Source organism: Bombus vosnesenskii, unplaced genomic scaffold (genome assembly GCF_011952255.1).
Source record: "Bombus vosnesenskii isolate JDL3184/JDL3185 unplaced genomic scaffold, Bvos_JDL3184-5_v1.1 scf7180000013266, whole genome shotgun sequence".
Taxonomy (NCBI): Eukaryota; Metazoa; Arthropoda; class Insecta; order Hymenoptera; family Apidae; genus Bombus; species Bombus vosnesenskii.
The window spans coordinates 6,854,199-6,879,190 of NW_022882926.1; the positions used below are offsets into that span (position 1 = coordinate 6,854,199).

General features: G+C 42.6%; 1 protein-coding gene and 1 long non-coding RNA gene across 3 annotated transcripts in view; one reads left to right on the forward strand and one right to left on the reverse strand.

Moving 5' to 3' along the window:
• Positions 1-1,075: 1,075 nt before the first annotated feature.
• On the reverse strand, positions 1,076-1,923 carry LOC117243498. The gene is made up of 3 exons (XM_033511044.1): positions 1,787-1,923; positions 1,567-1,728; positions 1,076-1,395 (listed from the first exon to the last, which is right to left on the reverse strand). The coding sequence occupies exons 1-3, from the start codon at positions 1,851-1,853 to the stop codon at positions 1,289-1,291; spliced, it is 336 nt and encodes a 111-aa protein (XP_033366935.1). The 5' UTR covers positions 1,854-1,923; the 3' UTR covers positions 1,076-1,288.
• Positions 1,924-2,310: 387 nt separating this feature from the next.
• Positions 2,311-24,992, forward strand: part of LOC117243629 — a 69,412-nt gene continuing 46,730 nt past the window's right edge. For both annotated transcript variants that reach the window (XR_004495483.1, XR_004495482.1), the window contains exons 1-2: positions 2,311-2,474; positions 10,539-10,633. This is a non-coding gene — a long non-coding RNA (uncharacterized LOC117243629). The remainder of the gene's footprint in view (positions 2,475-10,538; positions 10,634-24,992) is intronic.

The following is a 24,992-nucleotide window of genomic DNA, read 5'->3' on the forward strand; positions in this document are numbered from 1 at the left end:
TTTAACAACAAATGTTCCGTTCGATCAATCATTGTTCATCGCATTTCCTTTTTTTATTTTCAGTCGATATAGTAAAAATTATTCGTGCTAATCGCGATTCTTTACATTACCCTGTCTTCCTAAAACGTTTTAATAAATACAGTCTTGACATTTGCATGATCAGTATCGGGAACAAATGTCATTGTAAATAACATGTGATGTGACAAATGATTAGTATCCGATCGATAACGGTTACCTTTTCTTAAATTATACATATTTCTCTAGTCGTAACGACATGCATCTTTCTTTAAAGTGTCTTGCATTTCTTAAGTAGAGAATTTTAAATCATATCTAATCCATAAAGTTTTAATTACAATATACATATGTATATATCAATTCCCGATTTCTCCCTTTAATGTAATTTTTTTCCTTTTTTTTTTTTTTTTGCTGAAATAATGTTTATGTGACGTGATTTTCCTAGCTCTCTTTAACATTTTGATATATACAGGCCTTGTGATTGTAACGTAACGCATATATGCATAAGTAGTCTATTGAAACGCTGTCCCGTGCATTTGACGTAAATAAACGAGGTAAATATAAACCTTTAATATAGTTAATTTTCAGTAACATCTACGTTGCAGCTTTCAATTATTTACACAACATTGGTTCATTGAAATTCACGTGGTTATGCTTCACTTGATGTTGAAGCTTAAGAGCATCTGGCAAAGTAAACTTTCTCTGTTTCTATTCTCTACGACTGTTTTTCTGTTCTAAATGGCAGCAATGTGTAATTATTCGAGTAAATATAGTGTAGGAATGAGAGTGATAAATTAATATTTTAAAACTTAAACAAATAAATAGCATAATAGATATTCAATTTTTAATAATAAATTGAAGCGCAGTATGTTTATTTTTTATCGCTTAGAATATATTTAGAATAGTCTGTGAGTATTGGTGTGAGAGAAAGAGAGAAACTTCTTTATAATTCTGACAACTTGTTTCATAATTCATATTATTAAATTTAATTTTTAATGTGATGCAATAATTCGTTTTAATATCTTACTTGGATTTTAGGAATGTAAAATAACATTCGCAATAATATTAATAAATCTTATTTATTTATACCATTAGATGGATTACATAATAGATACAGTGTTACACGTTGATTAAAGTTATTTAATCTAATCGTGTATTTTAGTTTTCCTGTTTCTCAATAAGATGATTTACGATTGTACAGCAATGCGTGTAGTCTTTATTTGGTAACTACTATAAATATTTATTTACTATATTCCTTCTGTCTGATATAAATTTAGATGGTACCAGGCATATGTATACTGTCAAATATAGTAGATATGGAATATTTTAAAGAATAATCCTTTCTAATAAGTGCAGCACGTGGATCGTCGGGTCTATAAACTGAAATGTAATAATTCTTAGAGTAAAATATTCTTCTCTAATCATCTAAAAAGTTAGAATAACATGGATTTAAATTTTATTGGTCGATGTTACTAAATATGCTAGGACAATTTTATTTGGATGCTTACATAATAATATAATTTATATAGTTAAAAAAATTTTAGCACTTACTGTTAATATGGTCGTAATATTTTGCAACAGGATTTGCATGAATTTTCCCATACGTAACTATTATTGTTAAAGGTATGCATACTATTACAGTTAGAGGTGCATATGTTGCCACTGCTTGGTTAGATTCTCGAAACTCAAACCACATGTGCTTCAGTCGTTCCCCTGTAACATTAATTAAATTTGTAATATATGTTCATTGTGTATTTATTATGTGACGTACAAAAAGGTTTATGATATGCGCCTTTCAAGGCGTCTATAAATGCCAATTTTCTTACTATTTTCACCATTGTTCTCGATTTATATAACTTGTCCACAGAACCGTAGTAAAACGTAAAACGACCTCTACACTATAGGAGTGTAACGCGGGTAATTCGAACTAATTTGTTCTCACAGGATTGTAGAAAGTAGTGAATTGAAACGATACTAATCCTTAATCTAAAGTTATTAACTTCATTTTCATTTATTCACTACTTTTTCCATGTTTCTAATTCTATTATTTAAAATCACAAACTTATTACATTTCATCAATTTATTCAGAAAAAGATGTTAATACATACTTCATATCTTATTTCATATTTTAAAAATATACATCCATATTGTTTCCTGTTACATTTTTCATACAACTTCTTGTGGAGTATAATCTTATTTGACTGAAAAAGAAAATAATTGCAGAGTCAATGAAAATATAATTTTAGTTGAAAACTCATGAGTATATTTTAGTTGCATCGTTCTGCCATCTTACGACCGGCGTGACAAGTAGAAGCTAAATGGCAGTTATGGCTGCCATCGCGAGGCCTTTAATTAGTGACAAGTGATTCGGAAGGGTGTTTTTCATTTTCAGTGTTAAAGGGATCGAGTATAATTTGTTAAAATTCATAATATAGGCCCTTATGGGCCACGATATTCAGGTAAGCGTGCGAATCTTTTTAAATTAAAACTATTATATCCAAATATTTAACGCTTTACGTGGTTATTGCACACCCTTGTTCCCACGCACGACTTTTTACATTTTTCTTTTGAAAAAATTTCGTTGTTTTTGCAAATGTCATTCGTACATCTGTATTTGTTTGAGTCGATATTCACGGGTATGGCTGGTCATAAGTTCGCTAATTGTAAATAGTCGTATCGAAACTATCCGGAACAAGTATGTAATCGTTTCAATTATGTCATTGGGATTTTCTCCCAACGAGGAGGCTAAAATTTCTTACTCGTATATCGCTTATGTTGCTTTTCATGGAAATTGAACAAAAGTATGGCTAATAAGGTTTTTATTGCAACTTTTAATAAATGTTTACTCTATTTTGGGGTTAAGTTGGGCCTCCCGCATTGACGAACGTTACTTCGAGGCATCGATAAGACTCGATACTCTTGTGGTTACTACAGACGCAGACAGATGCCTCTACGTGTAGTAATTTGAAAAAACGTTCCTGTTTTTTTTTTTTTATATATGGTGGTATCCTGCTAAAAAAATCACGAATCTTTTTCGTTAGATTTTGTAAGTTATTATTATTAATTACTATAGTCTTATCAGAAATTCTATACGAATTTACATGTTTTCAAAAATCAAGAGATATAAGCCGTACTGTATATAGACACTTGTAGAGATATGATTATAGATACGTACTTGTAGATTTGGAAATTAATAACAAAATCTTCTGGACATTTCACACGATCTTTCGTCATGTATCGTTTACCGTACTTATTTCGTTTCTGGAAAAAAGTACTGGTACTACTTCTCCACCAAGCTATCAATTACCAGGAAAAAATTGGACCACTGACAGATCGAACTGATCGACTCCATTTTCCGTAAATTTCTTAATTTTACTATTACAATACGTTATTCGCGTTTAATTTTTCAAAAACCGAACAATTAATCTCGAACAGTTATCTCTGTGATTTATACGAAACGAAAAGAAGGGGAAGAAAGGGAAAGTTCATAATCGATAGCGTAAAACGTCTAAGCAAGAAGGAGAAGAAAAACGAAAGAAAATTAAAGAAGGGGAGAAAAGAAGAGGGCCGTATAGCCCGATAAATTGTCTATCGCTTAATTGGCTAGTTTTTTCTCTGCGTTCGATGCGAATAGTTCGACGAAAGAAAGAAGCAAGAATTGACAGTGATCGATTCGGTGGATTCGAGTGGATCGCGGTGGGTGGAGTGGAGAGGGAGGTTCGCGATAATTACAAGCGCGTTTCTTGCTCGGTGCTCGCGCTCGTCGAATTCTGACTCGCGATTCGGCCAACGTGGCTCGCTTTCCGAGTTAGCCAGCGCTGCGGAATTTCGGCGTTCCCCGGGAAAAAGCAAGTAGAGGCTTCTCCGATCGTCCACAAAAACTTACGCTTCCGAACCTGGCGACACGTGCTCCGACAGGACCACACACGTGGCTCCCTAGTTTCCACCCTTTCCCCCTTTATGTCTTCCTTATTTCGTTCAATTTTTGCACGCTTCCGATCGCGCCTCCCTCTTCGAGGAATCGAAAGGGGATCGGCATCGTTGCCCTACTCGTCTTCGATGCAGTTCGAACCAGACGCTTATCGAAAATAAGAAATTCAACCTGTTCCATCATCATTTAATCGAGAAATTCATTTGATCGGTAACTAAGTAAATTCTATTCCGATAAATAGAGTTCTATCGTATTGACATAACTCGATATGTTACCGCGCAGGGACCTGTTGCTTCTTGGCTGGACATTTATGAACGATTTCGTCGCGTCGAAATTATGAAGCTCGCGAATTAGATTCAAGAGTCGTATTGCCGATAACAACACGCATTATCGCCCTGTGTATCGTATTTTATCAACCTGTTACCTATTATCGCGTAGATTTGCCTGATGCAATAACGCCATTCGTTGCATGCTTTATCTTATATGGAAACTATGTTTATTTCAAAGATTAGTAAGCCGTTTTAACGACGCACCACGTTATCCGCTATTTTTAAGCTTAGAGTTTTATCGATCGTCCCTATCTATCACCTCAAAGAGCAAAAGTTGCCTCGAAGATTCTCCATCTGATACGTCCATGGGCTAGTACACGGTACACAGATTTGCGTGTCGAGTCGCACCGATATTTATTCATGGCACTGGTCATGCAGTCGCGTTCGCACCTGCACCGACACCTCCCTGATAAAATCTACTCCTGTTGCTGGACATTCGATTTCCCGATTCACCTTATCTCTTTTTGCTTGACGTTGTTACCGGTTTTTCAAAATTCCCGTGTATCGCTACTACGGAATTTCCTATACGTATACGGTACACTTCGGGTATTCGTGAGAATAAGTCAAAAGAAAAGCATAATGAAACTCTTCCGATTAATATCTTGCTTTTGATGTACGAGAAACAAGTAACCATTGCATCGTTATTTCGAAATTGTGTTCGCGAGCAATACAATGTAATCGAGTGAGTGGCATGTGCAGCTTGTAAGCTCGCTGCCAAACTTATTGTTTTAATTAATCCGGATTTACGGTGCAAAAAGACGAGTCTAAGGCGGACAAATGGTCGTGGTCTTCGGTGGGTTGGCAAGAGGCGCGGACACATCGGCGGGAAAACGGCGCTGACCTGCGAATGCTGTTGAATTGTTTCTAAAACAGCGACGCGGATAGTTGCTAATGAGTTCCCAGTAATATTTAGGTTGGACTGATTGATGACTCGCGAGGAAATTTGTTTTCTCGTTTTATTTGACCGCTATGGTGACAAGTATCGTCCTTTCGACTATCGGTGCGATCATCGTTTATTATTTTCCATCTTGTAATTACGATTCGCGCCTTTCTAATTGTTCCAGAGAAATACGTTTAATCGAATCTTGGAGAAAATATTTTTTTCCTTCAATGACACAATGTTCTTTGGAGTAACTTTTCATCTTCCGTTTGATTTGTCGATCTTTTCAAGATCCCGCGTGTTTCTATCAAGAAATTCTCGTTTGGTGATTCTGGTATTAAGGGTGACCTGTTACATGGTCAGTCGAATATTCTTATCGAACCAAGTGCATTAACTGTGTCTCTCAGCGAACCGAAGCGTTCTGGAACTCAACCAACCTGCTTATTCTACTCCTAATGCACATACATATATTCGTGACAACTTAAGAACATAATGTAATCAAAGAGGTATTCACCTGTTGAAATTGGATAGAGTCCATTGACGTCGTCACACTTGCTTGCATTTCATTACCAAGTAAGATATGACTCTACTGCTAATCATAGTTCTGCCATCAGTTAGCTTTCTCTCTACGTTAAATTTCCTTTCGGGTCTTCCACTATGTATTATTCCAATTTTATCTATAAATTCTAAAGACAATCACACGACAAACAATTGCTACAAACTACAATTTTTTTCGTCCTATTCTTTCAATTTCTTTCCTCTTTTTTTCTTTGTTTTTTTTTTTTGCTTGTTATACACATTGTCAATTTCGCGATAGAGCGCAAAACCCTTTTCCTCGTCGCGCGATATTTTGAATCTGGCAGTGGGCAAAGCTGGCACAGATTACGCTTTGGCGTATTATTATGCGAAAGGCGTACAAGACGCGTAGGTCGGCACAGCGACGAGTATTATTGTCGTTTTGGCAGCTCGCGCGATTTTCGTGATTTAATGCACCGGATACCCTCGAGCGGTCGCGTTCGCCAATGCACTCGTCCACTCATTGAATTGTAATTCGCCTTTTTCGCGGTGTCCTACGAACAGTCTCTTTAGAGCTGCTGCGATCAGACTGCGATGCAATGTGGTGCATTAACGAAGGCATGAGGTATGCTCGTTGGTATGAGGAACTAGAGGATTTAAATGAACCTTTCTTGAATCTAATTCTTTGAATGGTAGTTTATTTTTATTCCTTCTACATGATTATATCTACGTTCGCTGTTTGACCGTCAACAATGTCATACTAAGTTGCCATATCTGATACCAAGTAACTGTTCGAGCATATTTTACAACATCGAACGAATATTTCCATGGCACTCTTATATTTTATCAGATGATCGACGACAGTGGAATTATTATACACTTATTTGATGTTTAAAGGTTTCTGTGACAGAAATTTAAATGCTGAGCGCTCGTTAATAAAGTCAAGGACACGATATTCATCCTTATGGCCTGGTCGAATATAAATCATATTTTTATCGAAACGTACAGAATGAGCGTCCGGCGGTAATCCAACTTTCTCTCTCGTGAAGTAACCACAACGAGATCGATATCCTCCCGCTGGTAAACAGATCATAATTTCTGTCGTCGAACACGCTCATCGTCTTGTTTTACGATGGCCGTACGTGGCCTGCCATTTCGTTCGAAATGAATTTCCAGCAGGGCTCCGAGTTTATCGGCAAGAGTGTTCGATCGGTAATTTGTATTTGTCGTAAAGGATTTTTATTCAGCCGACTGTCTCTTAGTCGATGATTCAACGGTTGGCCCCCTTGTCACCGCTTTGCCGTGATATCGAGCTCCTCTTTTTATCATAAACAGCTTCTTTTACAACTTACAACATCGAGTCAGGATCGAGCGTCGATGTTATCCATCAACCGTTAAATCGAAGAAAGAATTTTTTCTTCAAGGTAGAATAAGAGAGGCGTGTCGTAAACTCGTCTCGTGTGGCGCCTCTGACCACCAAGTAAAAACCCTTGTCGCGTGTAATAAGCTATCGTCGCTACCGATCTCGAAAATGAAGTTGTACTTCGTGCCAAGTTTCGTCGACTGCCAAATTGAAGCGGCCGTAATAACGCGACCGAAGATTTTGCACTCGTCGCTTTCACATTGCGTCTCTTCTGCATCCATCGTTTCATTTTTCATTATGTCATACGTCCACGAGAATTGTATCGATATCAACGAGCCTGATGACGATCGTCGGTTTCCACGTCAGGTGCGTGCTTTGGCATCGGTTCAACCGATTAAAAAATGTCCGCTGACGGAAGATTATTTTTAAAGCGTCGACCGCGCTACGTGGAAAGTTTCGTTCGCTGTTCGTGCATGGCAGCTGTCTTTGGGATATTAGAGTTGGGAAAGAAGAACAATCCGAGAAACTTGGCTTGACAGTAGAACGAGGAATGTCACGTTCAGATCGTCCGTATAGTTTATAATCAGACAATCGAACATTTCTTCCGTATTCTGTCTCAATCAAACCTGAGACGTTCAGTTAAAAAGCGGAACGTGTTCATGTAATTTTCCATTAAATATTCATGTTGTATTCGTTTCATCGTCTGCTTGAAACTAACTAAACATCGTCTACGTAATTCAGAATGCAGAGATTCGACGAATACGTCTTCTTAGAGAGAGAGAGAGAATTAGCACCGAATGTAGATTTCGTAAACTTGTTTTCTAGCAACAGGATTTATTATCGAAGTGGACACGCAACAGCGTTGTTTAGATATTTAAACAACAGGTGCGACACGGTGTATATCATGTTCATTAGAGCGACGTTGTGTGCGAGTTGTTCGCGATGCAACACACGAGAAACGTTGTAGTGTTTCGGTGAAAAGCTGTTTGGCTGATGACTAGATAGCAGGTAACAAAACGTCGTTATAACGCGTACGAGTGGGCGCAGTTGAGTGCGCTGGTCCGTGTCCCGTTCCTCTTCCACTTTCATGCTTTTGACGCAGGTAATAGCAACCGCGACGTTCACTTTGTACCGTTTCGATCGCGATTTCTTCCCGGATGCGCTAATTTAACCCTTTCGAGTTATTACGCTGGCGAACAAGTTTCGGTCGATGCAAGGCGTGAAATTTCATTCGGCACCTAAGTAAACGCGTTCCATCTAACGACGTTACGGAAGGTGCCTCGAAATTGGATCTTTCATCGTCGCCGTCTATTTAGAATCTAATATTGTGCACATGCACGCTTTTGTGATTCCTTTCAATGGTTTACTAAGCAGGAAAGCTAAATATCGCTTGGCAGGTATGTATTTTTGAGCAGGTATTAATTCATCACAGCTGGTTTTACTTACCGCATCCAGTTAACCATTTTCAACGATGCTTGTATTCATACATTTTGGCATTTTACCATTTATTTGCGATTTTTATGGGGGCAGACTGAAAAGCTTGAACGATTCGAACACGAATCCTTCGCAGCTGATGTTATTCGGCGCATTTTTTTTTTCAACCATTTCCAAGGATACCTCGTGCATTTCTTAGCTTTTAGCGTTTTGTAACGTAGGTATTCGAGATTTTAGAAGGACGATTTGAAAAGTTTGAAAGGCGAGCGAATATTTGAGAAACCCTCTCGTCGTGCAAAACGAGAAAACTTTTTCGTACGTCGAATAATAAACAAGGACAATTTCTCCGGATCACCTACACGACGATTTACGCAGGCGTGACGGCTAATAGCCGATAAGATCAACGATCGCGATTACTCTTATCGGTTTCGATCGATGCGGACGGTGGTCACGCGCTGTGAGTAGAATTTTCGTAGCGCGGAATCGGTTCGTTGGCGGAGGAACGAGGCGTGTAGCAATCAGTTGGAATCGAAAGCATCGATAAGCGATAATTCGAAATCATTGATCGTACTGTGGTAGAGTCAAAGCTACCTGCGACGGTAATTTATCGAGATTGTTAATTATTTAATCGGCAGGCTGGCGATCAGTAAATTGTACGTTCGCATGGTGGGCAAATTTATGGGGCGAAACGGTTTACAGCGAATTGCGGTTTTGTTCGTGTTTGGATGTCGGTTTGGGCGTTCGTTTCTAATTCAAGCTTAGTCGGACATCGCGGACTTCGCACCTGTCATCCGCTGCCAAATGTCTCGAATCATTAAAACAGAAAACGTAAACGTTTATGTTAAAAGTATCTGTTGAAGACATAAGACCGCCACTTGGCAGTGATGCTTTTGCCAAATACTTGTGCACCCGTCGGTCTTTCGGTTTACAGTCGCGTTCGCTTAATGACTCGTCAAATCGGCCGGCGCTGCTCCGCTCTGCTACTTGAAAATTGCTCGCCGCAAAAAATAGCCCTCTTTCTGATTACCTGTTTGCTTGTTCCTTGAAACGCACAGCTCCAGGCAGGATTCTACAGACATTTAACACGCAGGACAATTTTGATATTCGGTTAAGGGAATTTTAACGTAATTGCCAACGTCGTTAATCATACAGAAAATACAATTATTCTATGATTCTATCGCAATAATCGAATTTGTAGTTTCGTCATGGATATTCCAATGAAATTGTGTTATACGAATGAACGCGGTAACGTTTAAAGCGTGATACGTCGAGGAATGCGGCAATTTAGCCGGCTGACATTAGACGAAGGTGCGAGGAATTTTGGTTGTTACGTATTCTGGGTATGGCGTAATCGGATGTTTCATACGTCCGGTCCGGTATGAATTATTTCAGCGTGCTCGAGTTATCACATTCTCGAAATAAAGATCGTCTCGGTCACGAAGCGGGGAATCTCGGGGCGCGGGAACGCATTTCCAAAAATTGAAGAGACCGTTGCCGGGCAACAGCACCTGTCCGACGTCGTCAGGCACAGCTCTGGATTATTAACTTCCGACTGGCTGAGCTCGCGATTTACACCCTGTATGTGGATTTATTGGTTGGTCGGCTGGAATTTGCCCTTTCCGAATCCGTGGCGTTGCCCGATTCGCGTTCCTGTTTTTGTTATACAGCTGAGTTAGCTGCTTTGTCGCGTGACACGCAACAATGTACGCGGAACGGTTTGCTAAGACCGTATCTGTCTCCTATTTCCATGAAATATTATTTCAGAAAGTTATATTTTCGAATATAAATATTAGCATTTCTTCGAAGGTCATCTTTAAAAATAATACAAATCTTTTCTCTCTATTAAACGTGTTCCGAAACTGTAAAATTGGTGTCATTAGCGAGAATTAGGCGACCTTCTACATAATGACTGTCGGAGTTAGAGGTCACGTTTGTAGGTTGTATTTTTTAAACAGCTATATTTATCTCCGTTTAAACGACATTGATGCAACGACTGAGTTTTTTTGTATATTCAAGCGACAGTTTTAAATAAAATTTTCAGATAGTTACACGGCATCCTTTTGGTTACAGTTGGAGGAACGTGCGCAAACTTGAAACCGATGTACGAGCTCGATCGTCGGCAAAACCCTCGAGGGACTTTCCGATAGCATTTGTCTGGACAGTTGGTAAGCAAAGGAATTCCTTGTGTTTCGTCGCGGATCGTGTAAAAATCGGTCACGAGATCGTCGTAAACAGGCATCGTCGACACTAGAACCCGAAATAGTTAAGCCGAATTCTCAGACCAGCGTCGGCTTAGACGTTCACCGTTGCCATTTGACAACGCCTACGCGTCAGCCGCGTCTGGATTAGAATTCACTGACAGATTTAGGGCCGGTTTCGTAATACCGATTAAAGTCAGCGTAAAGCCTTAAAACAAATCGCGCGGGCACATCCTTCGAGAAGGATCTACAACGGAAATCTATTTATCCAAACCTATCGGAGAAATCGTGTAACAATCGTTCCTTGATTCTATCACCTATCTGTGATTCTTCTTAAAGTCGGCCGCGTAAAATATTCGTCCATCGATTTTTTTCAACATATTACGACATCTCGTTCGCTTCGTTGCAATAAATAGAGTTCGGTTAAATAAATTTCATCGTACCGCCAGTGGGAAAAATCAGCGATAAATTCGCTCGAACCATTAAATCGACTCTGCTCGCGAGCCTGTCTTTCGGTTGACATTCTTGTCTATTCGTTGGACAAATAGACGTTGACGATCGTTAACGGGACGATTTACGTTCGCGACTAACCGAGACGGGACGTCGCGTCGGTCAAAACGCGACGAAAGCTCGTTAATTGAACGTTTAATTGAACGGCCGGAGGGAGATAACGTTCAAGGGGGGAGGGGGGAAGATGGAGACAACCGGTAGCGAGAAGTCGTTTGAAAGTCACGAGGTTCGAATAATTCAAGCGACTCGAAAACGATCGAGAGGAATAAGGAAGGATCGACACGCGGGTAAACCGGATCGGGGCTGGCGATCGAGTTTCCGATTCCTCGAGCCGCGACTCGATCTTTCCCGTTTACGATCGCGGCCACGCTGCCAGAGGGATCGTCGTGTAAACGCATCACGCGGATCGATCCTAATGATTTCCCTTTAGGAAGCGAAACGCCTGGACGCCGATTCACCGAGACCAGTTTGTCTCCTCGGACAATAACGACGATGCTGGTGGCGGCGGTCCGCCGCAATGAATTCTAATTACCGCCGCGGTACTCCTCGATGCTATTTATGACGGCCAACTTTATATCTCGCTTTGCCACGGATGCGACTCCTTCCTTTTTGCGCGAACCGACATAGGTAGAATTGGGAGCTCTTAGGCGAGATTGCTTCGATTTCCTTTCCTTCGATTCCTTCGCGTTCCTTTATTTATTTAATCCCGATACTTTGTATGTTACGTATCTAGGCTGTTTGATTTTTCTACTTACGTGCTGCTTATGTCTATACGTATTTTCTATCATACGATGAATGATCTCTGTCCCTGCGCAAAACGTTCTTTCTTTATTCCTGATGGCGAATGAGTCAGAGAATAAAGCATACAGAGTAATAGACACGCGTAACATGAAAACCATAAAGATCATCTAAAGTAGAAGGTTGGAACATACGGAACCGTCAACTTAATTCCTCGCAAAGATAAGTCACCGAACAACCTGCCTAATGTAACGTAAGCACACTTATCTCGTGCGACCGACTATGATCTACGATACTAAAAGGGTGATAAACGTGTTTCTCCTTCAGCAGCATCTTAAATCAGACTCGTGTTCCATCGATCAAACGGAAGGTAAATCCCACCCCAAATGGTTAACAGGGTCCCCAACACTTTAACCCACGACTTATTCTTGGCGAGGCGGATGAAGCTATACCATGGCAGTCGTAGCCGCAATTAAAAATAACTATGGCAGGGAACTATGTCGCATCTCCGATGCAACGACTCGTTAATGTTGACGAACCGTGGTCGTGATAATTCCTTAGGTAGAATCAAACCAGCTCCTCTTTAAGTCTCTAGGAATCCTTGGTATAGGTAGCTATCCACGGGTGTCCTCGAAGTCGCGGTAACATGGAACGATTGCTTAAAACAGGATTACGAGGCGAACGCACCACGATGACGAGTCGAGTAGTTGGATAATCCGTCCATTCACCGAAAATCATTCTACGCGAGAACGAGTGAATGGAAAGCTGGATCGAGCTTCGGCCTAATCCTCCGATGTCCGTTCATGTTGACGTAAGTGTCACGTGGCGTAAAGATCTCATCTCTTTTCCCTCTTCTCTTTTCTCCTAGACGTTGGTCTATCGATCGTCTCGCTCGTTCCCCTTTCTTCTTGTATTCGTACACGGATTCGTTGGTAGCTCGAGGTGTTTCTTTTTTTATCCTTGTCTTCGGCCAGTCACAGCTTTGTCTCTCTTTCTCTTGTTCTGACGTTCGTTCTCTTTGCGTAGACTTGGCTCTCCCTTGTCCATCTCTTCGCGGCTTGCCTCGCACCAGGAGGCAAACCAATTACATTATTTATAACTTTGAACTAATTTGATTATACGACGGCGCCACGCGTCGCCTGCCCCATCAACGATGCCGTCGTTCCTTTCGGTTTAAAACGTTTATCGAGATCCACGGTGATACGACTTCGTTTTCTTGCTATTATTCGCGATCACGTTCCTTTCTTTCCATCTTCCTGGGTTCTATTTGGTTTTAGTCGATGCCTCAGGTGTCGTTCGTCCTGCCTAGGATCAGACATTCTTTGGTTAGCTGGAGGTTAGAGGCGATTCGTCGCAGAGGATATAATTGGAATTCGCTTTTACAATTTAATCCATTCTATTAGAATAGTTCCGAAATCGTTGCCTACGTTTTAAGTTTTTCGAAGACAGCCTCGCTTCGAACTTCCAAATGGTTTAGCGAATTATTTATTCTCGAGCTAACTAATCCTCTGATGGAAACGCAAAACATGCGACACGAAACGCTTGTAATCGGAAGACCCGGATAGACAAAAATAATAATCCGACGAGCAGTCGGCGGGCTGCGATTATTAAAAACGACTAGGAACGTCAGAATCCCGTCAAGCACAAAAATAAAAACGGTGGTCCCATCGCGTAAGAAGCACGAAAGAGGAGGAAAGGAGGAAAAAAAGAAGAAATTATCCGAGTTGGCTGTTTGTCCGCGCGATGACGTCAGTGAATCCGTGACTAGATCAAGGTGCCGAGGAGAATCGTAATTGACCGCTGGACCTTCTTTCGTTTTGACCAGATCACGCGTCATACCGAGAGCCGGTTCGTTCTAGCATAGGGGGCAATCGCTTGGCAATGAAATCCAAAACGGTTACATATCAGTCATCGTGTTGTCTTTAAGCGATATTTGTATCCGAAATTCAGTGGAACGTCCTCTTCGTTCGCGTTTTCGATAAACAACTACTGTTCAATTTTGTTCGTTCAACTGATTGGTTCGATAATGGGAGTTACATACACCACGTACATCGTTCCGATAAATACACAGATTCATTAAACAGTTAGCTGTTGCGATCTTTTTGAAAACTTTGAAAAGTGTGTACCTAAAATGTGTCGTAAGAAGCAAGAGACGACGAGTATACTCGTGAAACACAGAGTATGTGTGACTGTTATAATACAGAATTAAATTGCAATGAAATGACTGTTTTATTTTTTAATTTTATTACCGACGAGTCTCGTCATAGTACAAAATATTGTCATTTCTTCGTGACGAGTGTGCTCGTCAAAAACAGCCAACGGGTTAACGGAGAAAGAACGAAAACTGAGTAGAAAAACCGTGTTTTGTGTTTTTGTGCCGTCTACCTTGAGTCTGCTACGATCCTTGAATTTTGTTCTAGTTTCAGCAAACTATTTTTATGAGAACTGTATGACGTTATTGAGAGGCAAATCACGCGCGTCAACTATCATCCTTTCGTTTCCCTCGAACTTGGGAAATTCTTCGACGACAGAAAAACACATCTGGGTCACAAATGACGAAAGGGCGCAGCTCGAGATAATGCGATTAAAATTTCTTATGAAAAGAATCGATTAACAGAGCACGTACGGCGAAAGAATGGAAAAAAAAAGCGTGGAATCGATCGGAATTCGTTGGAAGCGTACCGTTACGGTGGATTCCCACGAAACAACGAGCGGGAATTCGTAGCTGGACGGGTTGGCTGTGCGCAAATGAAAGTTGGTCCCGGGGAAGCGTGTCGATCCATACATAATTCTGTCCCGTCTTTCTTGTTCGACGGGAGTCCCTTTTCACCCCGTGGTTTCGGCGCACGCTGTAAACATATAAATCCGCCGCGTATAAATGCATCTCCGGGTTTTACGATCGCCGGCTGTAAATTTCCGCCGGCGTTGAAACGGCCATATAAACACGTACTGGCTCGCGGCGTTGTTCCACGCCGGCATCGGGGGTAGCTGCTACTTCCGTGGAACCTCGTTTCGCGGATACTGATCAAACCGGCACCGTAATACGTCCGTTTCATTTCCTACATGGGGATATCGAAAGACAAATGAAATACGTAGATAGCATAAAAATTATTTATAAAATATCGGCGTTTGTGCGAGCGTCGGTGGCCGATCCTTCGGAGTCACATTCCCAAATGTTCGTTCGATTAGCCTGAGTATTAGCGAGTAGAGACAGTTTCTCTTTACTCGGTATCACTTCCATCGCTATTCACGCATTTCGTTTTTTCGAGGTCGTGCTCGCGACTGCGGCAAGGTCTGCACTATTTCGGTTGCCTCAAGGCGAATGAAACATTCTTAGAGAGAATAGACTTGGTGCAAGCTCCGTGGAACAACCAGAATAAAGGAAAGGTTATTTTTTTTTTCGGTAGAACTTTCAGCGGAAGACGAAAACCAGTTTCGTGTGGCTCAAAGCACCCGGAGATTGCGAACGCGTCTTATACGTGTAAAATTAGCTTATATACGATCAATTTTCTTAAATTTAACTAAAATCACTTAAACGCATCTCGACCATCGATAAGCGTTTTATATTCCATCTGTTTTGCAAATACGAATTATTATTCGAAATTTTGTTCGAGTATTTTGCGAATATACGGCACGACGATGCGCTGTTAGTAAATAACGAAAAGAGTCGTTTTCTCGATGACGACATTAGCGGAAATATGGTCGCGTAACTGACGAGAATTCTTGCATTAATCGAACAGTGAACGAGGTCGCGTTACGTTCGATGGGTAACGCGTGGGTGGCAATGTATGAAATCTCGCGTGTGTGCCCACGTTACGCCGCATTATACGATACAAATGTATCGTAACAGACAAACGAGCAATTCGCAGCCAAACGGTCTATGGCGATACAGGTGGATCACCAACTGTTTGCGAATCTTTCGTTTCAATACTGTGCCCAATAATCTCCCTTATCAATCAGACGCGTCGCGAATATCCGCGTACGTTAATGAAACCATTGCTCGCGATCGAGATATTAACGCGAGCCGAAGATCGCTCGTGAAACGATCGTAAAGTGACGTAAGGATTTCGACTCGATACCGCGTGTCTACAATTTCGCAATATGGAAATGGAACGACCAGTCATGTAACGCGATTCCGCGTGGATAGTTACGCTAATCAGAGAAACTTCCGTTAGAACTACGTTATATATAACAATATACATAATATAATACACGTTGATACTTTAATCTTTATATCTTCGAGATTCTTCGGCGGTTTCACAAAACGAATCTTCGCGAAAATTTCTTTGGGTATACATCGATTTGTCGAGCTCGACGTTATTAGCGTACGAAAACGAATCACACTTTGCTCGTGTTTCTTACTCGCCGTTGGTTAAAAGTGTACAACCCGAACAATTACCTGGTACACGCAAGGCGCTTGAAATACGTTCGCAAGATCGCAAAACCCGCTTCATAATGGGGTCGGCTATTCAAGGTGCACCGGGGAGAAAGCGAAAAGCTGGCGACTAACATTTTTCTTTCACGCAAATTCTCTACGACCCTAACGACCGGTGTAATTGGATTTCATAAAGTTGCTTGAAGCATCGTTGGTGGGTACACGAGATGTGGACACGTGATAACGATAAAGTCGTGTCGCGTTTTAGAGCAGCGATTATTTCTGGATGACGCGATCGTCAGCTTTAATTTCGTAGACATTTTCTCGCCAGCTGAAAACGGATCCTACGAAACGCGCCGACCAATCGGGCAAAAATTAATTTGTACAATTTAACGAGCTTTTAATCGCGGCGAAATTTTTTTCGTGTCGCTTTCTTAACCAGGCGAATGAAATTTAGTTGAAGTTGTTAAGTGAGCCGTCACGCGACCGCAAACGCGTACATTCGTATTACCCGTTTGATTTATCTGGCCGCGTATTAAGTGTATCGCGTTTAATCTCTCCTGGATCGTATTAAAAAGCTGCACGCTGCGCGGAGACTTTCTTGAATTTACAATTACGAAACGACCCGTCGTAAATTTGTCCTCTTATATCTCTCGCGAATGAGCCATGGAAAACGGGCAGTTTTGCATAATTACGTCGCGCGCGCCGTCGCTAAAACACAAACGCGGTTTCGATAGGTGTGGGCACGTAGGAGAAAGCGAACAGTTTAGCGCTGTCAAAGTATCGAATGTCGACGATCGTTTAAATAGTAATTTCAATTATTCTCGCGCTTCGTACGCGATTTTCCATTCTTAGATCGGTTACGTTCGATATTAAATATAGCTATTCGGCGTGCCATTTGCCCGGAATCATAACGACATGGTTGTCCTGCATCCCCGACTGAATGTAAGATATTTTAAACCAGGACGAAGCTTTGAAAAAGACAAACAATATATCCGCGATTCGAGCGGTCGCAATCACAGGGATTTTTTTCACCGCCAAAGCGCCGCTTCAAATATAATTCACGCGATAATGCGAAAGGAAGTAACACGGGCGCAATTTGTCCTCGTCGCGGTGGCGGCGTCGAGCACGTCGCGAAGGGATCAACGTCGTAAATCAGGACTTTATTTTCGAGGGAGAGGGAAAAAAAGAGGCAAATGATATGTACGCGAGTTACCAAGCACAGATTATATTCGCAAGAAACAGATGTTCGGCCCGAGTGCCTTAATTAAGAGGTAATTACTTATTCCGTGGCCAGAGAGAGCCCGAATGACTTTCTTTAATGCGCCCAGCAATTAATGTGCCTGGGCCGATGCGCATCGCGTAACCGGAAGCGCACCCTGGTAATCGCGTTTCTTCGCGATGCAACCTCGCGTGTGTTCACGCGAGAAACAGCTTAGGAGATCCGCGGTTACGTGGGAATTAATTACCGCGCAACCGATTCTCAACGATCGAAATTTTGGACGGTCGGAAATTCAACACTACTACAGCTTGTTCATTCGGCAAATACAAATCATACGCTTTGCTTGTCGAGTATCGCGCATTCGTATTCCTTTTCACCGTTGCCGCCATTATGGTTTGCACCATCTTCTACCCATTTTTCTTCCGGCTTGACAGATTTTGCCCGCGACATTCCGACGTTCGGTAACGAAAACTCCGGAGGCGCCTTGTCGCCATCGTACTTTTATTTCTGACTTGCACGTTGCCGCGTGGTTCGCGATTAATCATTACGAAATCTTCGGCCAAAACAGTCTGTTTATTTAATTACTCGAAAAAATGGGTGCCGAACCGATACGACCTGCTTGCTTTCCATCTTTTCATCTTTCTTCGATACGATTCGCTGTTCGTTTCCTATTGTATATTTACAACTACTTGAATATTCTACTTAGAAATACAAGGGATGTGGCGTGACCACATCGAAGGCGGAGTCGTATAGGACATAATACCGCTTGTTATTAATTCAAAGACCGATTATCCCTCGTATTTTGTGCTATGATTCACCGTGCGCCACACCGTAGATTAGCCAACCGCACCGAGGTGCTAATTTAGCGGCGGAATTGTCGCGTGCACCGTAATAAGGTGTCCCTGCGTGGACTATTGTGCTCGAGCCCCCGTGTCTCGAATCGACGCGAAGAATTTGTTTCCGTTTTCTCAGCATTAGCGCACGCGCGAGAAAGAGACGCGGTACAATGGCTGAGAGAGATTAGGAACGACAACGTTTGTGAATTAATGCGCGTCCCAGGTTGATGGGGAGTAACGGGGTTGAACGGCGCGACCTTACCGGTAATTGAACGTCGCAGGTTGCCACTTAACGGTGACTCATCGCACGCTCGCGCGAATTATCTCGCGCAATCTGCTCTCGATGAGACACGCGGTACCGACGATAAATCGCCGCGAAGAAATTGCGGCCCTGGTGGAAATATAGCGTTTCATGGGGTTTAGCCATCGATTAGGTTGGCGCGCGGCCGGTAGCCGTGCAACTTTCGCGAGCCGCTGCTGCGCTATCGCGTAAATTATTTAAATGATACACGCGGATCGAGGAGCTCCGGTTAATGGGTAACATCGTCACGATTTCCCTGTGTTTCGGAGTCGAATAAGGATTATAAATAACCGTGGCGTTCTCTCGAGTACCGGTATCGCGAGTCGTTCGTGACGGGGATGTGGAGTACAAGTTGGGCATACAGGATGAACTGGGAGAGTCGAGCGTTCGATAGCTCGCAGCTTTTTGCATCGATTAATTTGAACATAATTGCTACTGGTATTGCAAACTTTTTTACGTCGACAGACTTCGATGTTATCGATAGTCCGTGCAACCATGTTAATGTTGTGTCCCGTGTTTAATTACACGGCATAATATACTTATTATTTATTAGGTGTCTCCGACTTTCAGACACTCGGATTTTCCATACATGCGCTCGCAAATTGCAAACAGTATATTTTTTTACCAATCGCCAAACGTAAAGATAAGAAGGAGGCGAAGGAGAAATTATTTTTACGTTTTCGTTATCTACATCGATACTCCTTTTTACGCAAATTGTTCGAAGAACTTGCAATTTCGGTAACACGTTTCAACCGAGAACGGGTCCCATTTACCGTCCTTATAATTTGTTACCGAATGGACGATGCGAAAAGATCAGATGCGCATGATCTACTATGCCAGGATTACGTTCACGCGCGTTACGTAATTCGTCACCAGCGGTAGCGGCCTCTAAGCTGTCTCGCATTATCGCGCTGCCGTAAAAATATTAAATACGATCCGTAGTTAACAGCCGCTAGTATTTCGCTCGGTTATTTGCAACCGGGTTATAAACGTTGCACAACGGGATGCCTAAATTTACGATGGTACGAGCTTTTCCAAATCTTTGGTTTCGCCCTGCCGTAACTCGTATTTCGTCCGCGGTCTCTCCTCCCTTTGTTTCGTGGCTGTCGGTTTCTCAACCGACGACCAGCGGAGAGGATCGTTTATTCTCGAGCGAGATCGCCGTCGCGAAAATCGATGACGACACGGTCGTGAACCGCGAAAAAACGCGGTGCGAATTGGAGACGCATCGGTGACGTTCGCGTTTGTTGTGCACGCGGGGAAGGTGAACGTGTATTTCTGAAGCGGCTGACTCAGCTGCCACCCACGCTTGTTTCGCGTACGCTCGTCACCAGCACTAACACGCCGAGACGACGACCAAGTTGCGCTCGTGAGCGCGAGAATTCGCGCACGCGGCTCACCTTGCCGCGTCTATACGCCACGAATACGCGTGCGATCCTCTGCACGTGACCTTTTTTCTTTTTTCGAAGGCTGGTTGCGCAACCGGCTCGCGAGCATTATGCCAATATTCGCCGTTCGCGCGGAAAGAAAGTGTTTTACGATCGTGGCCCGAAAGTTGCTCGACATCCTCGCGGACTGCCCGCACGGCTTATCGTAACGAGCCTTCGAGCCGCTCGTCGGCGTGTAGACGGCGCACAATTTTTTCGGGCTCTTCACCTTGATTATGTTGTTCACTTTGTTACCGCGGTAAAAACTCGAGACGATACCGTCCTTCGGTTTTGGTTCGACGAGGCTTGTCCGTGCGGCACATTGTTGCTTTGGACATTGATCATGCCGAGAAATTACAGCATGTCAGCCGTAATTTGTAACGCGGAGCCTGTCTTAAAATAGGTAGAACGCTGTGGGAGGTACGTCCTCGATCGAGGATGTTCGTTAAATTATCGTGACTCGATTGTTTTCTTTGATGTTTCACTCGAAAATAGTTTGATTCGGGACGAAGACACAATGGACCACCTATAACGCGTATCGGTAATATCGCGGTGAAAGGATTACGGACAGAGTTCGTAGGATTCGACCAACACCTTTGTACAACGCCTCAAATAAATTAAATAGAATTTTCAACTTTCTTTTGCGAATGCGATTCTTATTTCTTTGTACACGCTGGCTACTTTTTGTATCCATTGTATAAACTGCACGGGAGAAACTACCGGCTATAAAAGACGTAGAAATTTATCTCTTACGGTCGTAATTCGCGTAAAAACGTGGATTGCATAATAATACACTGTATTCGTTATTCGTAAACAAATGTATTACGCATGACATAGTCTGATATTTTGAATAACGCGCGTGTCAACGTGTTTGTAGTCTAGCTCTATTCCCGACCGCATAATTCCTGAAACGCGCTCGCTCGAGAAGCCCGATCATCGATTGGAAACTAGTTGCGAACGTTCGGTGTCATAACCGGCGACAGGCCGCTATAAATAAACGTTTACGATACATCGATCAACTGGCCAACAGGCGTTAAACGAACTGCACAGCGCGATACCAATTAAAGACGAAAATAAGCGGCGGTGGCGAGCACGGGAGACTCGTTCCTTCGGGAATGTGTTAAAACGTTGCATTTGCATGATACATTTTAATGATCCTGCGTTTTCGTCACTGTACCGTATCTGACGTTTCTCAGGACATTTCGAAATTATTCTGTCCTTCGGTATTAATATTCTGGTTATCAGCACATTGAGCTGTCCAGTGTGTCGCAATATTTTGGATGCAAATATTACGCATTATAAATCGAAGAAGGATCACCGTGCGTTGCGATATTAGCGCGTTTATATGCGCGAAGATTAATCCAGTTAAACATTAAAGCTAAACCTGCTATCAGCTTGACAGGTTTCAGATTTTTCGTTATCGCAATTACATGCAAATGCATTTGCCAAAATTAATCTTGACAAACTGAATCATTTATGCATAATATGCTCAAATATACAGCCCAGATCGATAAAGATAAATCAATTTGTTAGCTTCGTTTTAGTCCTGGCAAACGTAAATACGATATAATTTTATCTTCGATAAAAATGAAACAACACGCGAAGAACAGGCGATGGCTATGTAAGATTGGCGAACGAACCACGAGTTAATTCGTCTTCTCTGTTTAACAGATTCGACTTCTCCATATCCAGATACGTATACGCCAATTTTTAAACAAATATCTTAGCTGGTCTCGCATCGTTACACCGTTAACCAACACTTTGCGCGGCCGTCTCAGCGATAATTTCGGGTCTCCGTGGACGTTATCAAACGACGGTTTCACGACGCGACATCGTTATTATTTCGGTTTTCGATCGCAGCATTCTCGGCGGGTTCGTCGAACTCCCTGTCGTTTCGCATTTGCGCGGCAGCCGGGTCGTACGGTGCGCTAACTCGACGCACTTAGCGCCGCTAGATTCCCCAGTCAGATATTAAAAACAGCTGGATCCCGGGAGCACGGTCGCGCGCATCGTACGTGTCGTTTACAAGCGACGAATTTATCGCCCCTGCCGCGACTTTAAGTACCACCCCAAGTGGCTTACAGCGAGTCGAACGCCTCGTTGCTTTCGATACGTCGGCCGTCTCGACCCGCGGCACACTCGTTGAAAAATTTCGCCAGATAAGCGTGGAGAAAGGAATGGAACCCGCTGGATCCTGCTACTGGCGTCGCCCGGAAGCTACGTTCGCCGAATATTTATCGCCACTGTTACCCAGTCTCGCGTTATCTCGCAGTTTCTCGCTTATTGTTTCTTAAATTCCGTATAATTGAAATTTATTACGCATTCGCGTGTAATTTGTTTGTGCACGTCCTTACTCGATTTTAGGTTAATTGGTCCGCGACAGGAGAAAGCCATCCAACTTTGCGACATTGTAACGTGCCTACATCTCGAGTTTCAATGACGCGCTCAAGGAAAATATCGCTCGGTCAGTTCGGGAAATTGTTCGATGTCGCTAGGCGAAAAGTTCGCAACTTGGCATTAATTCTGTCATAGGAGCAGCGGCGAGATAGAGCGCGTTCTTTCATCCATGTTGTTTCTATCGTATCAGTGTAGAAGTCGATGCAGGTAGATAGCCCGTGGCCGCCAGTAAATTTGAAGTGAAAGAAGTTTTTGTGTTGGAGATCGAGGACAATGCGGTAGCCGACACGCGCGAATGCGATTCAATTCGTTAATTATCCGAAACAGTTTAAAGCACGGTCCAAGAAAACACGGCGGCGGATATCTGGGTCGATCCAGAAATAACCTGAATGCATCCACCCGCTCCTGGTTCTTCCTCTGTCTCACTCTCAAATCTCACGTAAACACACACTCACGCCCTCTTCGTCTTCTTCATCTTCTGGGATTCGTCGACTCTCAATGAAACATCCTCATCCACTGGTAGGCAGATCGTTCGTTCGTCTCTTTCTCTGCACGGCACCTCTTTCGTGGATCGGTCCACGCGATCTTCTTCTTCGATCGCCGCTCTCCTCCTCGCTCTTTGCTCCCCTTGCCACCACTGTTCAGCCTCGGTCGATTAATTTGCGAGCGGGTTCGCCACGATAGCTTTTAAATTCGCGCGATCGCGACATAAACGTTGCTTCTGGTAATGCACAAGCTGGCTCGACCATTTGTAATGACGCAACTCGCGATTATCTTTTACGAGGGAACCGATTATTTACGAATCGATGGCCGGTTACGTGAATTATGCTGCGCGTTCACGCGAAGATTACTTAATTTCTCGATGCTTCGACGAGAGTTGCACGCGGACTCGACGTTTCATCCAGTTTTTGATTGCAGCCTCGGTTGAAAAAATCTACGATAGAATACTTAAAAGATGAAAGATATTTTGAAAGTTTTAAACGACGACAGATAGGCTGAATTAATTGTTCCTTCTTCTTAAATAAAACCATCCTTTTGTTTTTCTTGCTAAAACTAGATACGACGCTATGTTTACTTAATTTTTGAACCATGAACCGGCCTGACCTAAAACATTTATTTTTACCCAAGTTCCACGAAATTAAATGGATCGTATAACACGTTAAACGTCAAATGAAATACGATAAAAGCGATATCGTGAAAAATAATTACCTATAATAATCGTGGAATAAATTATCGGGTCGTAGTTTCACGCGACCAAGTTTCTTTTCGATGCCAGCTACATCGTTTAAGCAGAGACGGTTATTACGAAAGACAGACGGTTGCTCTGGTGGACAAAGTGGTGCCATATTTTAGGAAGGATTCATGACTAACCACGGTGTGTCAACAGCGCGACTTTTGCCCGCCGGTATACAAGGAGCTTGCACTTTTGTAATGGCTCGACATTTGTTCGCGCACTGACGCTTAATTGACCAATTTTTAATGTCGCGCGTCGCGGTATTTGAGCGACGAATCTTTCGGATTTGTAGCGGGACCGCAAAGTACGAGTACATTAGCGGTTAATACGCTGGAAACGAACATTGAACGGCATGTTTGCTTCTTGAACGTGCGCGACATCGCGTCCCACGATGCGTCATCCCCTCGAAGGTCGGAATGAAAAATGGAACGAAGTTACGATGTGGTCGGTGTTGCAATAAGGAAATCGTTATATTTGTACCGTTTGAAAATGAACGAGATACTTTGTACCACATGCATGTCGAACACGAGATATCATCGATTCGAAACTGTCATTTTTTAGTCGATCGTTTTTTCGTCTTGGAGCAAGGTTGAATTGCAGCCAAATTTTACTCGTTAAGTATTGACTAATAACTGCGCTTAATAATATAATAGAATTTCGTTTATGCGAACTGAAATTATATATCGTACATTATTTGCCTCTCCGCCCCTTTCACTCGATATGTAAAATGAAAAATACAGCGATAACTTACTTTATTTTGGCTCTTTGAACTCCGAGTCTCACTCTCAATTCTCTTCTCGATCAAAATGCGCTCTTAATACATCTTACACGCGCTACAAGTAATCTAAAATAAATAGTCACTCGATCCTCGATCTTTCGTGTCACACGAATTTCCACTCTAGTACTATCGTCAGGATTAATGAGAACAGTTACAGAGGATAGCGACTTTTTATCATCGATACTATTCTTTTCTCTAACACGCGTTCGGATAAATGGATCTTCACTGTATACAGATTCCACTCATCCGTCCTTCTTGCCACTGGCATCGCCTGCGGGCCGAAAGTTCCGCCCCAGACAGTTACGTCCGCTCCATTGCACACGTACGGCCCCCTTTTTTTATTATTACCGGTTTCATTTTTAATTCGCTTGGCGGGCGCAGTTGGCCGCCCGCGGACGGATCGTTTTGCCGTAATTAGTTTGTGGCCCGCGTGCCTCTAAATCGGGCGACGATCGTAAATTCGCGGCGACACTGTGTCCCGCGAACGATCCGCCGCGGAAAATTGGAG